This window comes from Hemiscyllium ocellatum, chromosome 9 (genome assembly GCF_020745735.1).
Source record: "Hemiscyllium ocellatum isolate sHemOce1 chromosome 9, sHemOce1.pat.X.cur, whole genome shotgun sequence".
In the NCBI taxonomy this organism is placed as follows: domain Eukaryota; kingdom Metazoa; phylum Chordata; class Chondrichthyes; order Orectolobiformes; family Hemiscylliidae; genus Hemiscyllium; species Hemiscyllium ocellatum.
The window spans coordinates 112,414,518-112,433,261 of record NC_083409.1 but is presented as its reverse complement, the minus strand read 5'-3'; the positions used below and the strand labels follow the sequence as shown (position 1 = coordinate 112,433,261).

Sequence of the window (18,744 nt, the reverse complement as noted above, 5' to 3'; positions counted from 1 at the left end):
TCTATCGATTATTTTAATTCTTATTTTTCATTCTACTAAGAGACATGAACTCTTCCAATCCTCCCCATCCAGGCCCATTTTCATTCTTTACATCTCAATCGGGTCTCTCCTGAGCTTTCTCTTCTCTGACGTCCAATCCCTCCCACCCCGAACTGCTGTGTGTACTGTCTACAAGATGCACTACAGAAACTCACCAAAGATCCTCAAACAGCTTCTCCCAAACCCACGACCACTTCCATCTGGTTTGTGGTTGAGGTGAATAGGTCACGTCAGGGAAAGCTGGATAAGTATATTGTATATTATGAAAGTTCAGGCTTGTGAGAAGGTCCGCTAGCAAGGATCATTGGGGTCACATGGACCTGCTTCTTTCCTGCCATTTGAAACCAACCATTTCCTTTTCTTAACAGGTGAACAGTGTGAAGCAAGCTCTGCAGCAGCTTAACTTCAATATCGTTGAAATGAAGGATGAGACAGCAACTCTTGATGGTGGGGATGTCCTCTTTACAGGTATGTGTCTTGTATACAGGAACTCAGCAAGCAATCCATCCATTCAGTCAGCCCTCTCAGTTTGTTTGTTCCTGAACACTGCGAGCTGGATCTTGGTAAAATTACATTACATAAAATTACACAGCAGCCATTCAGGTCCACGCCAACACTGATTGAGGTTATGGCCGATCTCCAAGTCAACTCTACCTTTTTGCTTGATCCCTATATCTCTTGATTTTCTCCGTGTCCAAAGCTCTTCATTACATTCCCTACAGTGTGGAAACAGGCTCTTCAACCCAACAAGTATATACTGACCTTCCGAAGAGTAGCCCACCCAGATTCATTTCCCTACATTTCCCCCTGACTAATGCACTTAACACTATGGGCACCTGAGCATGGCCATAACCTGCACATCTTTGGATTGTGGGAGGAAACCGGAGCACCAGTAGGAAACTCACGCAAACACGGATAGAATGTGCAAACTCCACACAGACAGTGGCCTGAGGCCGGAATTGAACCCGGATCCCTGGCACTGTGAGGCAGCAGTGCTAACCACTGAGCCTCTGTACCACCACCTTAATCTTGAGCGTAGCCAAGGTCTCTGCACCCAGAGCTCTCTGTGACAGAGGATTTCAAAGATTCATGGCCCTCTGACTTAAGAACATTCTCCTTATCATAGTCTGAGGCACATTAAGATTTTGACCCCTTTCTAGCTTTTGTAGCCGTGGTGGAAAATGCTATTGTCCATGTTTTGGTGACATACCAAAGCAATCTATTGCATTTGGACAATGTTGGATGATGTGTTGAGCTCCCACATATGTGGTTGACTCTTAATTGCCCCCTGAAATAACGCAAGCAAGCGATCCAGGTCAAGGGCAACTGTGGATGGATATAAATACTGGCCCAGCCTCCAGGAGCAAATTACTGCCAATGCTGAAATCTGTACTGAAAACAATAAATGCTGGAGATCCCAGCGTGTCACGCAGCATCCGTGGAGAGACAGCAAGCTACCATTTCAATTCAAGATGACTTTTCATCAGAGCTGATGTGAAGTGTGGAGGGGGACAGCATTAAAGCTATAGTTGGGGGCTTTGTTAGAGTGCTGGGATAGGAAGACTACTGATAGTGCTGATTCAGAGATTGAAATGTGAGAATGGCAGAGCATTGGGGTCTGGATGTAGGTTTGCTGACTGAGCTGGGAGGTTCATTTCCAGATGTTTCATCACCCTGCTAGGTAACATCTTCAGTGGGGGTCAGGCGAAGCAGTGTACATGATTCCTGCTTCCTATTTATATGTTTCTTTGGGTTGGTGATGCCATAGAGTCATAGAGATGTACAGCATGGAAATAGACCCTTCAATCTAACCCGTTCATGCCGACCAGATATCCCAACCCAATCTAGTCCCACCTGCCAGCACCCGGCCCATATCCCTCCAAACCCTTCTGTGGTGATGTCATTCCCTGTTCTTTTTCTCATTGGATGGTAGATGGGGTCTAACTCGATGTGTTTGTTGATAGATTTCCAGTTGGAATGCCATGCTGTTAGGAATTCTCATGCGTGTTTCTATTTGGCTTGTTTTAGGATGGATGTGTTGTCCAGTTGAAGTGGTGTCCTTCCTTATCTGTATGTGAGGATACTAGTGTGAGACGTTCATGTCGTTTTGTGGCTAGTTGGTGTTCATGTATCCTGGTGGCTAGTTTTCTGCCTGTTTGTCTAATTTAGTGTTTGTTATAGTCCTTGCACGGTATTTTGTAAATGATATTAGTTTTGCTTGTTGTCTGTATAGGGTCTTTCAAGTTCATTAGCTGCTGTTTTAGTGTGTTGGTGGATTTGTGGGCTACCATGATGCCAAGGGGCCTGAGTAGTCTGGCAGTCATTTGCAAGATGCCTTTGATGTAGGGGAGAGTGGTTAGCGTTTCTGGACCTGAAACCCTGAGAAAAAGAACACGAAGTGACATCACCACAGGAAATGACACCACCACAGGAAATGACATCACCAACCCAAAGAAACCCAATCATATAAATAGGAAGCAGGAATCGTGTACACTGCTTCCCCTGACCCCCACTGAAGATGTTACCTAGTAGGGTGACGAAACATCTGGAAATGAACCTTCCAGCTCAGTGAGCAAACCTACAACCTCAACCTGAGCTACAAATCTTCTCAAAACTCACTAACAATGGTGTGTCTAAGTGTCAGGCTGGAAAGGACAGACAGACCCTGGGGAAGGGGAGAGAGGGCATGGTGACAGAGAATGTAACAAGTAAAGCTCAAAGAAAGGGAAGGAGTGGGAGTGGGTTCACAATCTGAAGGTGTTGAACTCAACATTAAGTCCAAAATGTGGGCTCGTCTGTGATGTCAACATCCAATGGTTGAATTTTTAAAAAATACAAAAATAGTTCCTTGAAAGAGGAGTTGCAGAAAGATTCCCCCTCATCTTTGTCCCCAATGGCCTACCCCATATTCTTAGACTGTGACCCCCTCTTGGTTCTGGACTCACCTATCATCAGGAACATCCTTCCTATGTTTAGCCTGTTTAGTCCTGTTTGAGTTTTCTAGGTTTCTATGCATTCAGCCCCTCATTCCTCTAAGCTGCAGTGAATATCAGTCTCACTGATCCCATCTCTCCTCATCCCTCAGTCCTTCTGCACTGACTGGGACAGCTTTGATTTGTCCTTTCAGGTACCGATCTGTTAGGGTGTTGGGAGAATTCCAGGACTGAGGCTCGGGGTGGAGGGAGGGGAGCTGATCTGTGTCCAACAGTCAATACTTGCATAGAATTCCCCTTCTGGCATTCTCTCCCCCTGAAAGGGGACTTGCAGATAGATAGGATAATGAAGAAAGGATGTTGTCAGGATTGGAGGATTTGAGCTACAGGGAGAGGCTGAAAAGGCTGGGGCTGTTTTCCCTGGAGCGTCGGAGGCTGAGGGGTGACCTTATAGAGGTTTATAAAATTGTGAGGGGCATAATAGAGTAAATAGATAGGATCTTTCTTCTCAATGTAGGTGAGTCTAGAACTAGAGGGCATAGGTTTAGGATAAGAGGGGGAAGATTTAAAAGGGATCTAAAGGTCAACTTTTTCACACAGAGGGTGGTACGTGTCTGGAATGAGCTGCCAGAGGAAGTGGTGGAGGCTGGTACAATTGCAACATTTAAAAGGCACCTTAATGGATATATGAACAAGAAGGGTTTAGAGATTATGGGCCAAGTGCTGGCAACTGGGACTAGATTAGGTTAGGATATCTGGTCGGCATGGATGAGTTGGACCGAAGGTCTAATACCATGTTGTACATCTCAATGATTCTTAGTGTTTGGTTGACTCTTTTTAATTTAAAATATTCAGATGCTTACTCTTCTGCAAAAGTTAACAAAGCTGTAGTGTTTATAGATTTTAACAATTTGTTTTGGTGCTTGGAGTTGAGACGTTTTTGAGAGAATTTCTCCTTCCCCTCTTATCCATGCTCTGGGAGTGTGTCGTTCTACTTCCACGTTTCCCAGTATTCGGAAAACCACTGACCTAGCACACTGAGAAAATCAACTGCAGGTCCCAAATAAAAAAAGGATGTTGTAGAATGGAGCAGTTCCAAAATGATCATCATTGCAGAACAGTACTTGGGTCTAAGAGAAACATGAATGCAGTGCCAGGGAGGGCAATAAGCAGAAGCCAGAGATTTAAGACAATTGGCAAAAGGAACAGCCTCAACATGGGAAACATCTTGTTTAAAATACACAGATATTCTTGTGTCTCAATTTCTGCATGAGAAGTACATCGTGCACAAAATCTTGAGACATTATTACTCTATGACACTGGGATTAACTGCACAAATTGTAATGCTGTTGCCTTGTGAATAATGATGGTGGAAGCTTTTAATAATTACTGCAATCGAGACTAGAACACTGCTTTCGCACTCATTAAGGTAGTCTGGCACCTTTATTTTCACAGGCTGGTTTGCAGTTTGTTCTATCTAGTTTCTTTATGAATCTCATTTTTACATCAATTGCTGCACTGCTGTTCACAATGATATGGAAACATAGAAAATAGCAGCAGTAGGCCATTCGGCCCTTTGAGTGTCCTCCACCATTCAATATGATCATGGCTTACCATCCAACTCAGTCCCCTGATGTTGCTTTCGCCCCATGTTCTTCGATCCCTTTAGCCCTCAGAACTATATCTAACTCCTTCTTGAAAATATTCAATGTTTTTATTCAATTACCTTCTGTGGCGATGCATCCTGCTTTTTGGGTGAAGATATTTCTCCTCATCACTGTCCCCAATGGCCTACCCCATATTCTTAAGACTGTGGCCCCTGCCTTGGTTCTGGACTCGCTTATCATCAGGAACATCCTTCCCGTGTTTAACATATTTAGTTTCGAGTTTTCTAGGTTTCTATGCATTAAGCTCCTCATTCTTCTGAACTGTAGTGAATATCAGCCTCACCGATCGTGTCTCACCTCATCCCTCAGTCCTTCTGCACTGACTGGGACAGCTTTGATTTGTCCTTTCTGGTAATGATCTGTTCGGGTGTTGGGAGGATTCCAGGACTGAGGGCGGGGTGGGGGGTTGCTGATCTGTGTCCAAAAGTCAATACTTGCACAGAATTCCCCTTCTGGCATTCTCTCTCTGTCTCTCCTACCTGCTGTAGACTGTCAACAAGGTGATGAGATTGTCCCACTCTCCCAGAGACCTAGCCCTATCCTTATCACTAACTTTAACTTTTCAGTAAACCTAACTTTCAATTAACCCAAACTTAATTTTGTTAGTAACACTAACCTTAACCGTGACCTCAACCTAACATGAACCCAAACCTTAACACCCCCCCCAAAATAATACTAATCTTAACACTAAGCGTAACACTAGCTTTAGCCCTAAGAGTGATCCTAAGCCTAACCCAAATGCTATTGCAGCTCAGGGAGCACCATACTTCCTTTAACAGTTGTATTCATCTCCTCTATAGGAGTCTGTGTGCTTGATACAATTCCAACACCGCACTCTTTACACTTGCTCCTATCCAGGTAGAGAATTTTTTGTGGGTCTTTCGAGCAGAACCAATCAGCGTGGTGCCCAAATTTTGGCAGATGTTTTTAAGGTGAGTAAACGCTGTGTTTAATCTCAGTCTGTGATGTATCTGGAGGAGAGGAGTTGATGTGGGAGGGAATGGCGAGGTGTTCAATGGCTCTTCGTGAGGGGCAAGCCAAAGATTAAGAGGAAAGAACGCATGTTGTGTCCTGTGAATTATTTTCGAAGTGACAAATTTCTGTTTTTGTATTTATTCACTCATGGGAAAACTTGATTTTATTCAGTATTTATTGAGCAATTACTCTCTGACTCTCTATGTTTGAGTTCTCAGTCGGGAACAGCAGTTGCATTTTGAGTCAGAGCTGTAAAGCACAGAAACAGACCCTTTGGTCCAACCTGTCCATGCTGACCAGATATCTTATATAAATCTAGTCCCATTTGCTAGCATTTGGCCTGTATCCTCTAAACCCTTCCTATTCAATAACCTATCCAAATGTTTTTAAATAGTGTAATTGTACCAGCCTCTACCACTTCCTCTGGCAGCTCATTCCATACACGTACCACCCTCTGTGTGAAAAAATTGCCCCTTAGGTCTCTTTTATATCTTTCCCCTCTCACCCTAAACCTATGCCCTCTAGTTCTGGACTCCTCCACCCCAGGGAAAAGACCTTGTCTATTAACCCTGTCCATGCTCCTCATGATTTTATACACCTCTATAAGGTCAGCCCTCAGCCTCCGATGCTCCAGGGAAAATAGCCCCAGCCTATTCAGCCTCTCCCTGTGGTGCAAACCAGTCATCCAGTATTCAGACACTGAGTAGCACTATTCAGTGACTTACACTCATATCTATATGCGTTCACTAAGTGTTTGTCTTATCATTGAAGTTTATAACACTGTCAGAGCTTGTTCAACCCAGTATTGGGTCTTTGATTGGTTCTGCTTCCCCACATAGTTCTTCACACACTGGCTTTGCAATGTTATTATTGAGGCTGTTTCCACTGGCCTTTCAGGCAGCATATTTCAAATCATAACAATTCTCCTCTAATTGTTTTGCCAGTTACCAAAACTGTGATTTGTTCTGTCTGTTGATCTAGTTCCTCCTTGTCATATTTATCACAGCCCTCTGTCAGTCGGGTACCAATTCATGGCTGTACCTCCCTCAGTGGTGACTTATCAGTGATGGTCACTGCCCTCTCGCTCATTCCAATTTGCTAGTGGGGTCTTGTGGAATTACTCCACAGCAAAGTTCACCTGAGGTTCCCACTGACGGTCACTGTTCAGCCATTCTTGTTGCTCTCTCAGTAGATACAAACAAGGAACAAGTATAGGCCATTCAGCCATTCAAGCCTGTACTGCCATTCAATAAGATTGTGGCTGAATGTTTCTACCCTTACTCTACATTCCTGCATTTCCTCCAAATCTTTTGTCCACTTGTTCATCAAGAACCTGGCCATTTTTGTATTAAAAATCTTCAAAGCTCATACACCCATGGCCTTTTGAGGAAGGGAATTCTCTCAGCCATCTGAAAGAAAACTGTTTCCTTTTCTCTGCTTTAATAGATGACCTCCTACTTTTAAACTACGATGTGTGAGTTTGTGTGGACATGAATAGGTTTATTGGCATGATATGATGGTATTGCTGTGAGTGTGTTGTGTCTGTCTAATTGTGTCTGTGTATTTCGGAGTGTGTGTCTGCACATTTTTGTATCTCTGTGTGTTTGTGCATATGTGTCTATTTATGTTTATGTGTGTTTTTCTGTGTTTGTGTGTGTGTGTTTGTGTACCTGTGTGTGTCTGTCACTGTGTGTGTGTGTGTGTCTGTGTGTGTATGTCTGTGTGTGTGTGTGTCTGTGTATGCATGTGTATGTATGTGCATGTGTGTGTGTCGCTGTGATATTACCCAGTTTCCCTGCACTAAGTACACTGGGGACACCCTCACAGGCAGAGCCACACTTAAACAACAGATTTAACACTGGAAAGATGAAGTGGCCCACTCCACAGAAAATAACAATCAGAGTATTGCAGAAAAAACAGCAGGCAAAAAGTCAATACAACACAGAACAATCTTAAAGTAGCAGATGAATATAGTCCTGGTTATGTGCAATTAGCTATAATTTTGGAGGCATTGATTTGGTTCAGCCAATACCAGACTAAGCTGATATTTGTTGATTACAGGACTATGTGGTCATCCCAGTGGATGTGACAGGTACTCTACATCTGAAGACTTTCTGCACTATGGCTGGTCCTGACCTGATTGCCATTGGCTCAAGCGTAGAAGCTCAGAAGACTCTGAAGGTATGTAGGACATAACAGGAAGAGGCACTCAGCCCGCATTGGTAATTGCTGCTGCTAACCTTCACGCCATTTCCCCACAACACCGCAACGTTTCCTCCAATCCCGGCTACTCAGAGTTTACTGAACAAACACATAATGGGCTTTGTGCAAGAGAGCTCCATAGCATTGCCGCACTGTTATGAAGAACTGTTTCTGACCTCTCTCCCAGCCTCTGGTTTTACACAGTGGCAACATGGACAACTATTCAATAATATTACAATGACTACAAGCACCATGAGAGTTCCTGCAGACAGGAAAGTTGCTATATAAATGTAGGATCATAGTACTGACAAATAGGGTACAATGACAACAGGATGATAAGCCTCAGATCTCCAATGCATTAAAAACATGAAAGGGACCAGAAGTTGTGCAGGTTGTTGGTAAGGATCTTTTATTAAAAAGGATATAGGCATCACAGAGTGGGTCAGCATTTATTGGCCGTCCCTAGTTGCCCCTTGAGAATTGCCTTCTTGAACCTGCTGCAGCCCATGCGCTGTGTGTTGACCCACAATGCCCTGAGGGAAGGAATTCCAGGATTTCGACCCAGTGACAGTGGAGAAATGGTGATATATTTCCAAGTCAGGATGGTTCCTGGCTTGGAGGGGTATGTGCAGGGGATGTGTTCCCATGTATCCGCTGCCCTTGTTCTTCTAGATAGAAGAGATCGTAGGTTTGGAAGGTGAGGATCTTTGGTGAGTTTCTGCAGTGCATCATGTAGATGGTACACACTGCTGCGACTGAGCATCGGTGGTGGGGGGAGGGGATGTGGTGCCAATTAAGTGGCTGCTTTGTCCTGGATGATATTGAGTTTCTTGAGTGTTGTTGGAGCTGCCCCCATCCAGGCAAGTGGGGAGTATTCCACCGCATTCGTGGTCATAGCCTGTGTGGTGCAAATGTTACTTGTAAATTTGTACCAATTATTTTTTAAAGATTAGATTACCTACAGTGTGGAAATAGGCCCTTCAGCCCAACAAGCCCACACTGACCCACCAAAGCACAATCCACCCAGACCCATTCCCCTACACTTAGCATGGCCAATTCACCTGACCTGCACATCTTTGGACTGTGGGAGGAAACCGGAGCACCTGGAGGAAACCCACGCTGACACGGGGAGAATGTGCAAACTCCACACAGAGAGTTGCCTGAGGCAGGAATTGAACCCGGGTCCCTGGTGCAGTGAGGCAGCAGTGCTAACCACTGTGCCACCCACTTGCCACTTGTCAGCCCAAGCCTAGATATTGTCTAGATCTTGTTATGTTTGAACAAGGATTGCTATCCTATCTGAGGAGTGATGGATGGTGTTCAGCATTTTGCAATGATTTTCATTGTGCAAGTTTCCCCATATCTGATTAAGTCCAGTTCTGCCTGACCTGACAACGGGCTGAAGAGTGAGCAGTGACTCTGCATGGACATTACTGAGAGCTCGGCTGTATTCTCATTCCAGTTCAATCAATGTCACTGGAGCTTCTGCCATTTTCCAGGGGTCAGCAAATCAGGGTGGCTGGGGGTAGCCAGGGGGCGCTATCAAGCGAGAGAGAGTTTGGTGAGTACACTGTCCCCCATCAAACACTCCCAGGACAGGGACAGCACAGGGTTAGATGAAGAGTAAAGCAACCTCTACACTGCCCCCATCAAACACTCCCAGAACAGGGACAGCGCGGGGTTAGCTGCAGAGTAAAACAGCCTCTACACCATCCCCCATCAAACACTCCCAGGACAGGTATAACATGAAGTTAGATACAGAGTAAAGCCCCCTCTACACTGTCCCCATCAAACACTCCCAGGACATGGACAGCACGGAGTTAGCTGCAGAGTAAAGCAACCTCTACACCATCCCCCATCAAACACTCCCAAGACAGGTATAACATGAAGTTAGCTGCAGAGTAAAGCTCTCTGTACACTGTCCCCATCAAACCGTCCCAGGGTATTGTTGGCAGAGTGTCCTGGCATTGAGAACCTGATAGGTAGTTTGTCCCCTTCCTTCCTTCACCATGTTACCCACCTTCCTCACGCTCATCCAGACACCAACCTCTCACCAGGGCACTAGTAAAATGCAACTCCAATTACAGGAAGACAGCAAGAACAAAGGCGATAGAGATCACAAAATAAATCAGATAATGTCTTTACCACCGAGTGAACAAACATTTATACATGACAAAAGAATTGTTAACAGCTGTGCAATGAAGCAACATCATGATACAAAGCTGGGTGTCAGGGTGAAATGTGAGGAGGATGTTAGGAGATTACAGGGTGACTTGGACAGGCTAGGTGAGTGGACAGATGCATGGCAGATGCAGTTTAATGTGGATAAATATACGGTTATCCACTTTGGTGGCAGGAACAGGAAGGCAGATTACTACCTAAATGGAATCATGATTTGGAGATGCCGGTGTTTGACTGGGGTGTACAAAGTTAAAAATCACACAACACCAGGTTATAGTCCAACAGGTTTATTTGGAAGCACACTAGCTTTCGGAGCGACGCTCCTTCATCAGGTGATAGTGGAGGGCTCGATCGTAACACAGAATATATAGCAAAAATTTACAGTGTGATGCAACTGAAATTATACATTGAAAAATTGATTCTTAAGCCTTTCATCTGTTAGAATACAGTGATAGTTCCACTTCTTTCATGTGTAAATCACAAAACCCTTCTTTTTAAAGTTGCATTCTCGGGTTAGCTGCTAACAATGGTGATAGCTAGACAATATGTTGAAGGTGTAAGCTCCCTGTGTTCTCTGTCTATGACCTGATGTTTAGATTGATTCTAATCTAAAAAGTGAGATAACAGAGTTTTACATAAATTCCTGCAGTTTTTGAGCTCAGAGTTCTACATGAATGTATGCAGCTTTTGAGCAAAGTGCAATGTAACTCTGCAATATTTCTGGTGAGTATCGATGGTGTATGATTGGATATTTGTGGTGGGTGTTGATGGTGTATGATTGGATATTTGTGGTGAGTGTCGATGGTGTATGATTGGATATTTGTGGTGAGTGTTGATGGTGTATGATTGGATATTTGTGGTGAGTGTCGATGGTGTATGATTGGATATTTGTGGTGAGTATCGATGGTGTATGATTGGATATTTGTGGTGAGTGTTGATGATGTATGATTGGATATTTCTGGTGAGTATCGATGGTGTATGATTGGATATTTGTGGTGAGTATCGATGGTGTATGATTGGATATTTGTGGTGAGTGTTGATGATGTATGATTGGATATTTGTGGTGAGTATTAATGGTGTATGAATGGATATTTGTGGTGAGTATTGATGGTGTATGATTGGATATTTGTGCTGAGTATTGATGGTGTATGATTGGATATTTGTGGTGAGTATTGATGATGTATGATTGGATATTTGTGGTGAGTGTTGATGATGTATGATTGGATATTTGTGGTGAGTATTAATGCTGTATGATTGGATATTTGTGGTGAGTATTGATGGTGTATGATTGGATATTTGTGGTGAGTATTGATGATGTATGATTGGATATTTGTGGTGAGTGTTGATGGTGTATGATTGGATATTTGTGGTGAGTATTGATGGTGTATGATTGGATATTTGTGGTGAGTATTGATGATGTATGATTGGATATTTCTGGTGAGTATCGATGGTGTATGATTGGATATTTATGGTGATTATTGATGGTGTATGATTGGATATTTATGGTGAGTATTGATGATGTATGATTGGATATTTGTGGAGAGTATCGATGGTGTATGATTGGATATTTGTGGTGAGTGTTGATGGTGTATGATTGGATATTTGTGGTGAGTATTGATGGTGTATGATTGGATATTTGTGGTGAGTGTTGATGGTGTATGATTGGATATTTGTGGTGAGTGTTGATGATGTATGATTGGATATTTGTGGTGAGTATCGATGGTGTATGATTGGATATTTATGGTGATTATTGATGATGTATGATTGGATATTTATGGTGAGTATTGATGATGTATGATTGGATATTTGTGGTGAGTATTGATGGTGTATGATTGGATATTTGTGGTGAGTATTGATGATGTATGATTGGATATTTGTGGTGAGTGTTGATGGTGTATGACTGGATATTTGTGATGACTATTGATGATGTATGATTGGATAGTTGTGGTGAGTATCGATGGTGTATGATTGGATATTTATGGTGAGTATTGATGATGTATGATTGGATATTTGTGGTGAGTGTTGATGGTGTATGATTGGATATTTCTGGTGAGTATCGATGGTGTATGATTGGATATTTGTGGTGAGTATCGATGGTGTATGATTGGATATTTGTGGTGAGTGTTGATGATGTATGATTGGATATTTCTGGTGAGTATTAATGGTGTATGAATGGATATTTGTGGTGAGTATTGATGATGTATGATTGGATATTTGTGGTGAGTATTGATGGTGTATGATTGGATATTTGTGGTGGGTATTGATGATGTATGATTGGATATTTATGGTGAGTATTGATGATGTATGATTGGATATTTGTGGTGAGTATTGATGATGTATGATTGGATATTTGTGGTGAGTGTTGATGATGTATGATTGGATATTTGTGGTGAGTATTAATGCTGTATGATTGGATATTTGTGGTGAGTATTGATGGTGTATGATTGGATATTTGTGCTGAGTATTGATGATGTATGATTGGATATTTGTGGTGAGTATTGATGATGTATGATTGGATATTTGTGGTGAGTGTTGATGGTGTATGCTTGGATATTTGTGGTGAGTATTGATGGTGTATGATTGGATATTTGTGGTGAGTGTTGATGGTGTATGATTGGATATTTGTGGTGAGTATTGATGATGTATGATTGGATATTTGCGGTGAGTGTTGATGATGTATGATTGGATATTTGTGGTGAGTATCGATGGTGTATGATTGGATATTTATGGTGATTATTGATGGTGTATGATTGGATATTTATGGTGAGTATCTATGATGTATGATTTGATATTTGTGGTGAGTATCGATGGTGTATGATTGGATATTTGTGGTGAGTATTGATGATGTATGATTGGATATTTGTGGTGAGTATCGATGGTGTATGATTGGATATTTGTGGTGAGTATTGATGATGTATGATTGGATATTTGTGGTGAGTGTTGATGGTGTATGATTGGATATTTGTGGTGAGTGTTGATGGTGTATGATTGGATATTTCTGGTGAGTATCGATAGTGTATGATTGGATATTTGTGGTGAGTATTGATGGTGTATGATTGGATATTTGTGGTGAGTGTTGATGGTGTATGCTTGGATATTTGTGGTGAGTGTTGATGGTGTATGATTGTATATTTGTGGTGAGTATTGATGATGTATGATTGGATATTTGTGGTGCGTGTTGATGATGTGTGATTGGATATTTGTGGTGAGTATTAATGGTGTATGATTGGATATTTGTGCTGAGTATTGATGGTGTATGATTGGATATTTGTGGTGAGTGCTGATGGTGTATGATTGGATATTTGTGGTGAGTATTGATGATGTATGATTGGATATTTGTGGTGAGTATCGATGGTGTATGATTGGATATTTGTGGTGAGTGTTGATGATGTATGATTGGATATTTATGGTGATTATTGATGGTGTATGATTGGATATTTATGGTGAGTATTGATGATGTATGATTGGATATTTGTGGTGAGTATCGATGGTGTATGATTGGATATTTGTGGTGAGTATTGATGATGTATGATTGGATATTTGTGGTGAGTGTTGATGGTGTATGACTGGATATTTGTGATGACTATTGATGATGTATGATTGGATATTTGTGGTGAGTATCGATGGTGTATGATTGGATATTTATGGTGAGTATTGATGATGTATGATTGGATATTTGTGGTGAGTGTTGATGGTGTATGATTGGATATTTCAGGTGAGTATCAATGGTGTATGATTGGATATTTCTGGTGAGTATCGATGGTGTATGATTGGATATTTCTGGTGAGTATCGATGGTGTATGATTGGATATTTGTGGTGAGTGTTGATGATGTATGATTGGATATTTGTGGTGAGTATTAATGGTGTATGAATGGATATTTGTGGTGAGTATTGATGGTGTATGATTGGATATTTGTGCTGAGTATTGATGGTGTATGATTGGATATTTGTGGTGGGTATTGATGATGTATAATTGGATATTTATGGTGAGTATTGATGATGTATGATTGGATATTTGTGGTGAGTGTTGATGATGTATGATTGGATATTTGTGGTGAGTATTAATGCTGTATGATTGGATATTTGTGGTGAGTATTGATGGTGTATGATTGGATATTTGTGCTGAGTATTGATGATGTATGATTGGATATTTGTGGTGAGTAATGATGATGTATGATTGGATATTTGTGGTGAGTGTTGATGGTGTATGCTTGGATATTTGTGGTGAGTATTGATGGTGTATGATTGGATATTTGTGGTGAGTGTTGATGGTGTATGATTGGATATTTGTGGTGAGTATTGATGATGTATGATTGGATATTTGCGGTGAGTGTTGATGATGTATGATTGGATATTTGTGGTGAGTATCGATGGTGTATGATTGGATATTTATGGTGATTATTGATGGTGTATGATTGGATATTTATGGTGAGTATCTATGATGTATGATTTGATATTTGTGGTGAGTATCGATGGTGTATGATTGGATATTTGTGGTGAGTATTGATGATGTATGATTGGATATTTGTGGTGAGTATCGATGGTGTATGATTGGATATTTGTGGTGAGTGTTGATGATGTATGATTGGATATTTGTGGTGAGTATTAATGCTGTATGATTGGATATTTGTGGTGAGTATTGATGGTGTATGATTGGATATTTGTGCTGAGTATTGATGATGTATGATTGGATATTTGTGGTGAGTAATGATGATGTATGATTGGATATTTGTGGTGAGTATTGATGATGTATGATTGGATATTTGTGGTGAGTTGATGGTGTATGATTGGATATTTGTGGTGAGTATTGATGGTGTATGATTGGATATTTGTGGTGAGTATCGATGATGTATGATTGGATATTTGTGGTGAGTATCGATGGTGTATGATTGGATATTTATGGTGATTATTGATGGTGTATGATTGGATATTTATGGTGAGTATTGATGATGTATGATTGGATATTTGTGGTGAGTATCGATGGTGTATGATTGGATATTTGTGGTGAGTGTTGATGGTGTATGATTGGATATTTGTGGTGAGTATTGATGGTGTATGATTGGATATTTGTGGTGAGTGTTGATGGTGTATGATTGGATATTTGTGGTGAGTGTTGATGATGTATGATTGGATATTTGTGGTGAGTATCGATGGTGTATGATTGGATATTTATGGTGATTATTGATGGTGTATGATTGGATATTTATGGTGAGTATTGATGATGTATGATTGGATATTTGTGGTGAGTATCGATGGTGTATGATTGGATATTTCTGGTGAGTGTTGATGATGTATGATTGGATATTTGTGGTGAGTATTAATGCTGTATGATTGGATATTTGTGGTGAGTATTGGTGGTGTATGATTGGATATTTGTGCTGAGTATTGATGATGTATGATTGGATATTTGTGGTGAGTAATGATGATGTATGATTGGATATTTGTGGTGAGTGTTGATGGTGTATGCTTGGATATTTGTGGTGAGTATTGATGGTGTATGATTGGATATTTGTGGTGAGTGTTGATGGTGTATGATTGGATATTTGCGGTGAGTATTGATGATGTATGATTGGATATTTGCGGTGAGTGTTGATGATGTATGATTGGATATTTATGATGAGTATTGATGATGTATGATTGGATATTTGTGGTGAGTGTTGATGGTGTATGATTGGATATTTGTGGTGAGTGTTGATGATGTATGATTGGATATTTATGGTGAGTATTGATGATGTATGATTGGATATTTGTGGTGAGTATTGATGGTGTATGATTGGATATTTGTGGTGAGTGTTGATGGTGTATGATTGGATATTTGTGGTGAGTATCGATGGTGTATGATTGGATATTTGTGGTGAGTATCGATGGTGTATGATTGGATATTTATGGTGAGTATTGATGATGTATGATTGGATATTTGTGGTGAGTGTTGATGGTGTATGATTGGATATTTCAGGTGAGTATCAATGGTGTATGATTGGATATTTCTGGTGAGTATCGATGGTGTATGATTGGATATTTCTGGTGAGTGTTGATGTTGTATGATTGGATATTTGTGGTGAGTATTAATGGTGTATGAATGGATATTTGTGGTGAGTATTGATGGTGTATGATTGGATATTTGTGGTGAGTATTGATGGTGTATGATTGGATATTTGTGGTGGGTATTGATGATGTATGATTGGATATTTATGGTGAGTATTGATGATGTATGATTGGATATTTGTGGTGAGTATTGATGATGTATGATTGGATATTTGTGGTGAGTGTTGATGATGTATGATTGGATATTTGTGGTGAGTATTAATGCTGTATGATTGGATATTTGTGGTGAGTATTGATGGTGTATGATTGGATATTTGTGCTGAGTATTGATGATGTATGATTGGATATTTGTGGTGAGTATTGATGATGTATGATTGGATATTTGTGGTGAGTGTTGATGGTGTATGCTTGGATATTTCTGGTGAGTATCGATAGTGTATGATTGGATATTTGTGGTGAGTATTGATGGTGTATGATTGGATATTTGTGGTGAGTGTTGATGGTGTATGCTTGGATATTTGTGGTGAGTGTTGATGGTGTATGATTGTATATTTGTGGTGAGTATTGATGATGTATGATTGGATATTTGTGGTGAGTGTTGATGATGTATGATTGGATATTTGTGGTGAGTATTAATGGTGTATGATTGGATATTTGTGCTGAGTATTGATGGTGTATGATTGGATATTTGTGGTGAGTGCTGATGGTGTATGATTGGATATTTGTGGTGAGTATTGATGATGTATGATTGGATATTTATGGTGAGTATCGATGGTGTATGATTGGATATTTGTGGTGAGTGTTGATGATGTATGATTGGATATTTGTGGTGAGTATCGATGGTGTATGATTGGATATTTATGGTGATTATTGATGGTGTATGATTGGATATTTATGGTGAGTATTGATGATGTATGATTGGATATTTGTGGTGAGTATCGATGGTGTATGATTGGATATTTGTGGTGAGTATTGATGATGTATGATTGGATATTTGTGGTGAGTGTTGATGATGTATGATTGGATATTTGTGGTGAGTATCGATGGTGTATGATTGGATATTTATGGTGATTATTGATGGTGTATGATTGGATATTTATGGTGAGTATTGATGATGTATGATTGGATATTTGTGGTGAGTATTGATGGTGTATGATTGGATATTTGTGGTGAGTGTTGATGGTGTATGATTGGATATTTGTGGTGAGTATTGATGATGTATGATTGGATATTTGTGGTGAGTATTGATGATGTATGATTGGATATTTGTGGTGAGTGTTGATGGTGTATGATTGGATAATTGTGGTGAGTATCGATGGTGTATGATTGGATATTTGTGGTGAGTATCGATGGTGTATGATTGGATATTTGTGGTGAGTATTGATGGTGTATGTTTGGATATTTGTGGTGAGTATCGATGGTGTATGATTGGATATTTGTCATGAGTGCAGATGGTGTACGGGATTGGTTTTGGTCAGTTAGCTCAGTTGGCTGGACAGCTGGCATTGCTGAGGCTTCCTTAGATTCTCATAATTTGTTGACAACTAATGTCAGACTAACTGGCCTGTCACTCCCTGATCTCGCTCTCTGCCTCCTTCCTCAAACAGCGATTGTAGATTTGCTAAGTCGCATGGAGAGGGTCTGTGGGAAAAGGTGGAAGTGTTCTCCTGAGGGAGAAGGCTGGAACGAGTTCTAATAGAGGTTTTCAAAATCATGAGGGGGCTGGACCGAGTAAACAGGGATACACTGTTCCCATTTGTAAATGAATAAAGAACAAGACTTAAAGCGATGTGTAGACAAGACAAAGATTTCCATTTTAATGAGGCAAATATTTAGAGTCTGGAATGCATTGCCTGAACATGTGGTAGACACAGCTTCAGGTGAGGCATTTAAGAGGGCCATTGGTTGGTTATTTGGATGGGAATGATGTGCAGGAACATTGGGAAAAGGCAGGAGATTGGCCCTCGTGAATAAGCAGAATGTGCTGGAGAAACTCAGCAGGTCTGGCAGCACCTGTTGAGAGAGAAGCAGAGTTTGAGTTCAGTGAGCCTTCTTCAGAACTGGGCTTTATTTGTTTAATGCCACCACCAAGGCTGCATTTTCCACAGAAAGCCTAGAAACCCTACAGTGTGGGAACAGGCCATTCGGCCCATCATGTCCACACCAACCCTGTAAAGAGCATCCCACCCAGGCCCATTCCGCTGCCCTATCCCTGGAAAATGCACTCCCATGGCTAATGCACCTAATCTGCACATCGGGGCAGTTTCCCATGGCCAATCCACCTAATTTGCACATCTTTGGATTGTGGGAGGAAACCGGAGCACCCGGAGGAAACCCACGCAGACACGGGGAGAATGTGCAAACTCCACACAGACAAACACTTCTTGTGTCTCAAGCGAGTATAGGCCTTTCTTTCTTCAATGATTGTTCACTCCGAATATTTGGGATGTTATTATCATCTCGGAGTGAGGGATGGGAGATTCACAGAGGCTGGGACTGGAAGACTGATGTTGTGGATATTTGCTCAGTGTATTTTTTTGTTTGCTGAGGAACTGTTTCAATACAGAGCCAGCTTACTGATACAGAACGCTGAGCTCTTCAGTGGAATGTATTCATGGCAGGAATACTGGCTGAAATCCCTCGCTCAACATTGCAAGATTCTGCCAATTTGTCTGGTCAGGAAAGACATTAAAATTGCGGT

At 41.1% G+C, this 18,744-nt stretch overlaps 1 protein-coding gene across 1 annotated transcript in view; it reads left to right on the top strand.

The window, feature by feature from the left end:
* The window catches only part of ddah1 (dimethylarginine dimethylaminohydrolase 1), a 127,274-nt gene that overhangs the window by 90,845 nt on the left and 17,685 nt on the right, over window positions 1–18,744 (top strand). The window contains exons 2-4 of the mRNA XM_060830025.1: window positions 408–507; window positions 5,498–5,571; window positions 7,676–7,795. Coding sequence (XP_060686008.1) covers window positions 408–507; window positions 5,498–5,571; window positions 7,676–7,795 — 294 coding nt within the window. The remainder of the gene's footprint in view (window positions 1–407; window positions 508–5,497; window positions 5,572–7,675; window positions 7,796–18,744) is intronic.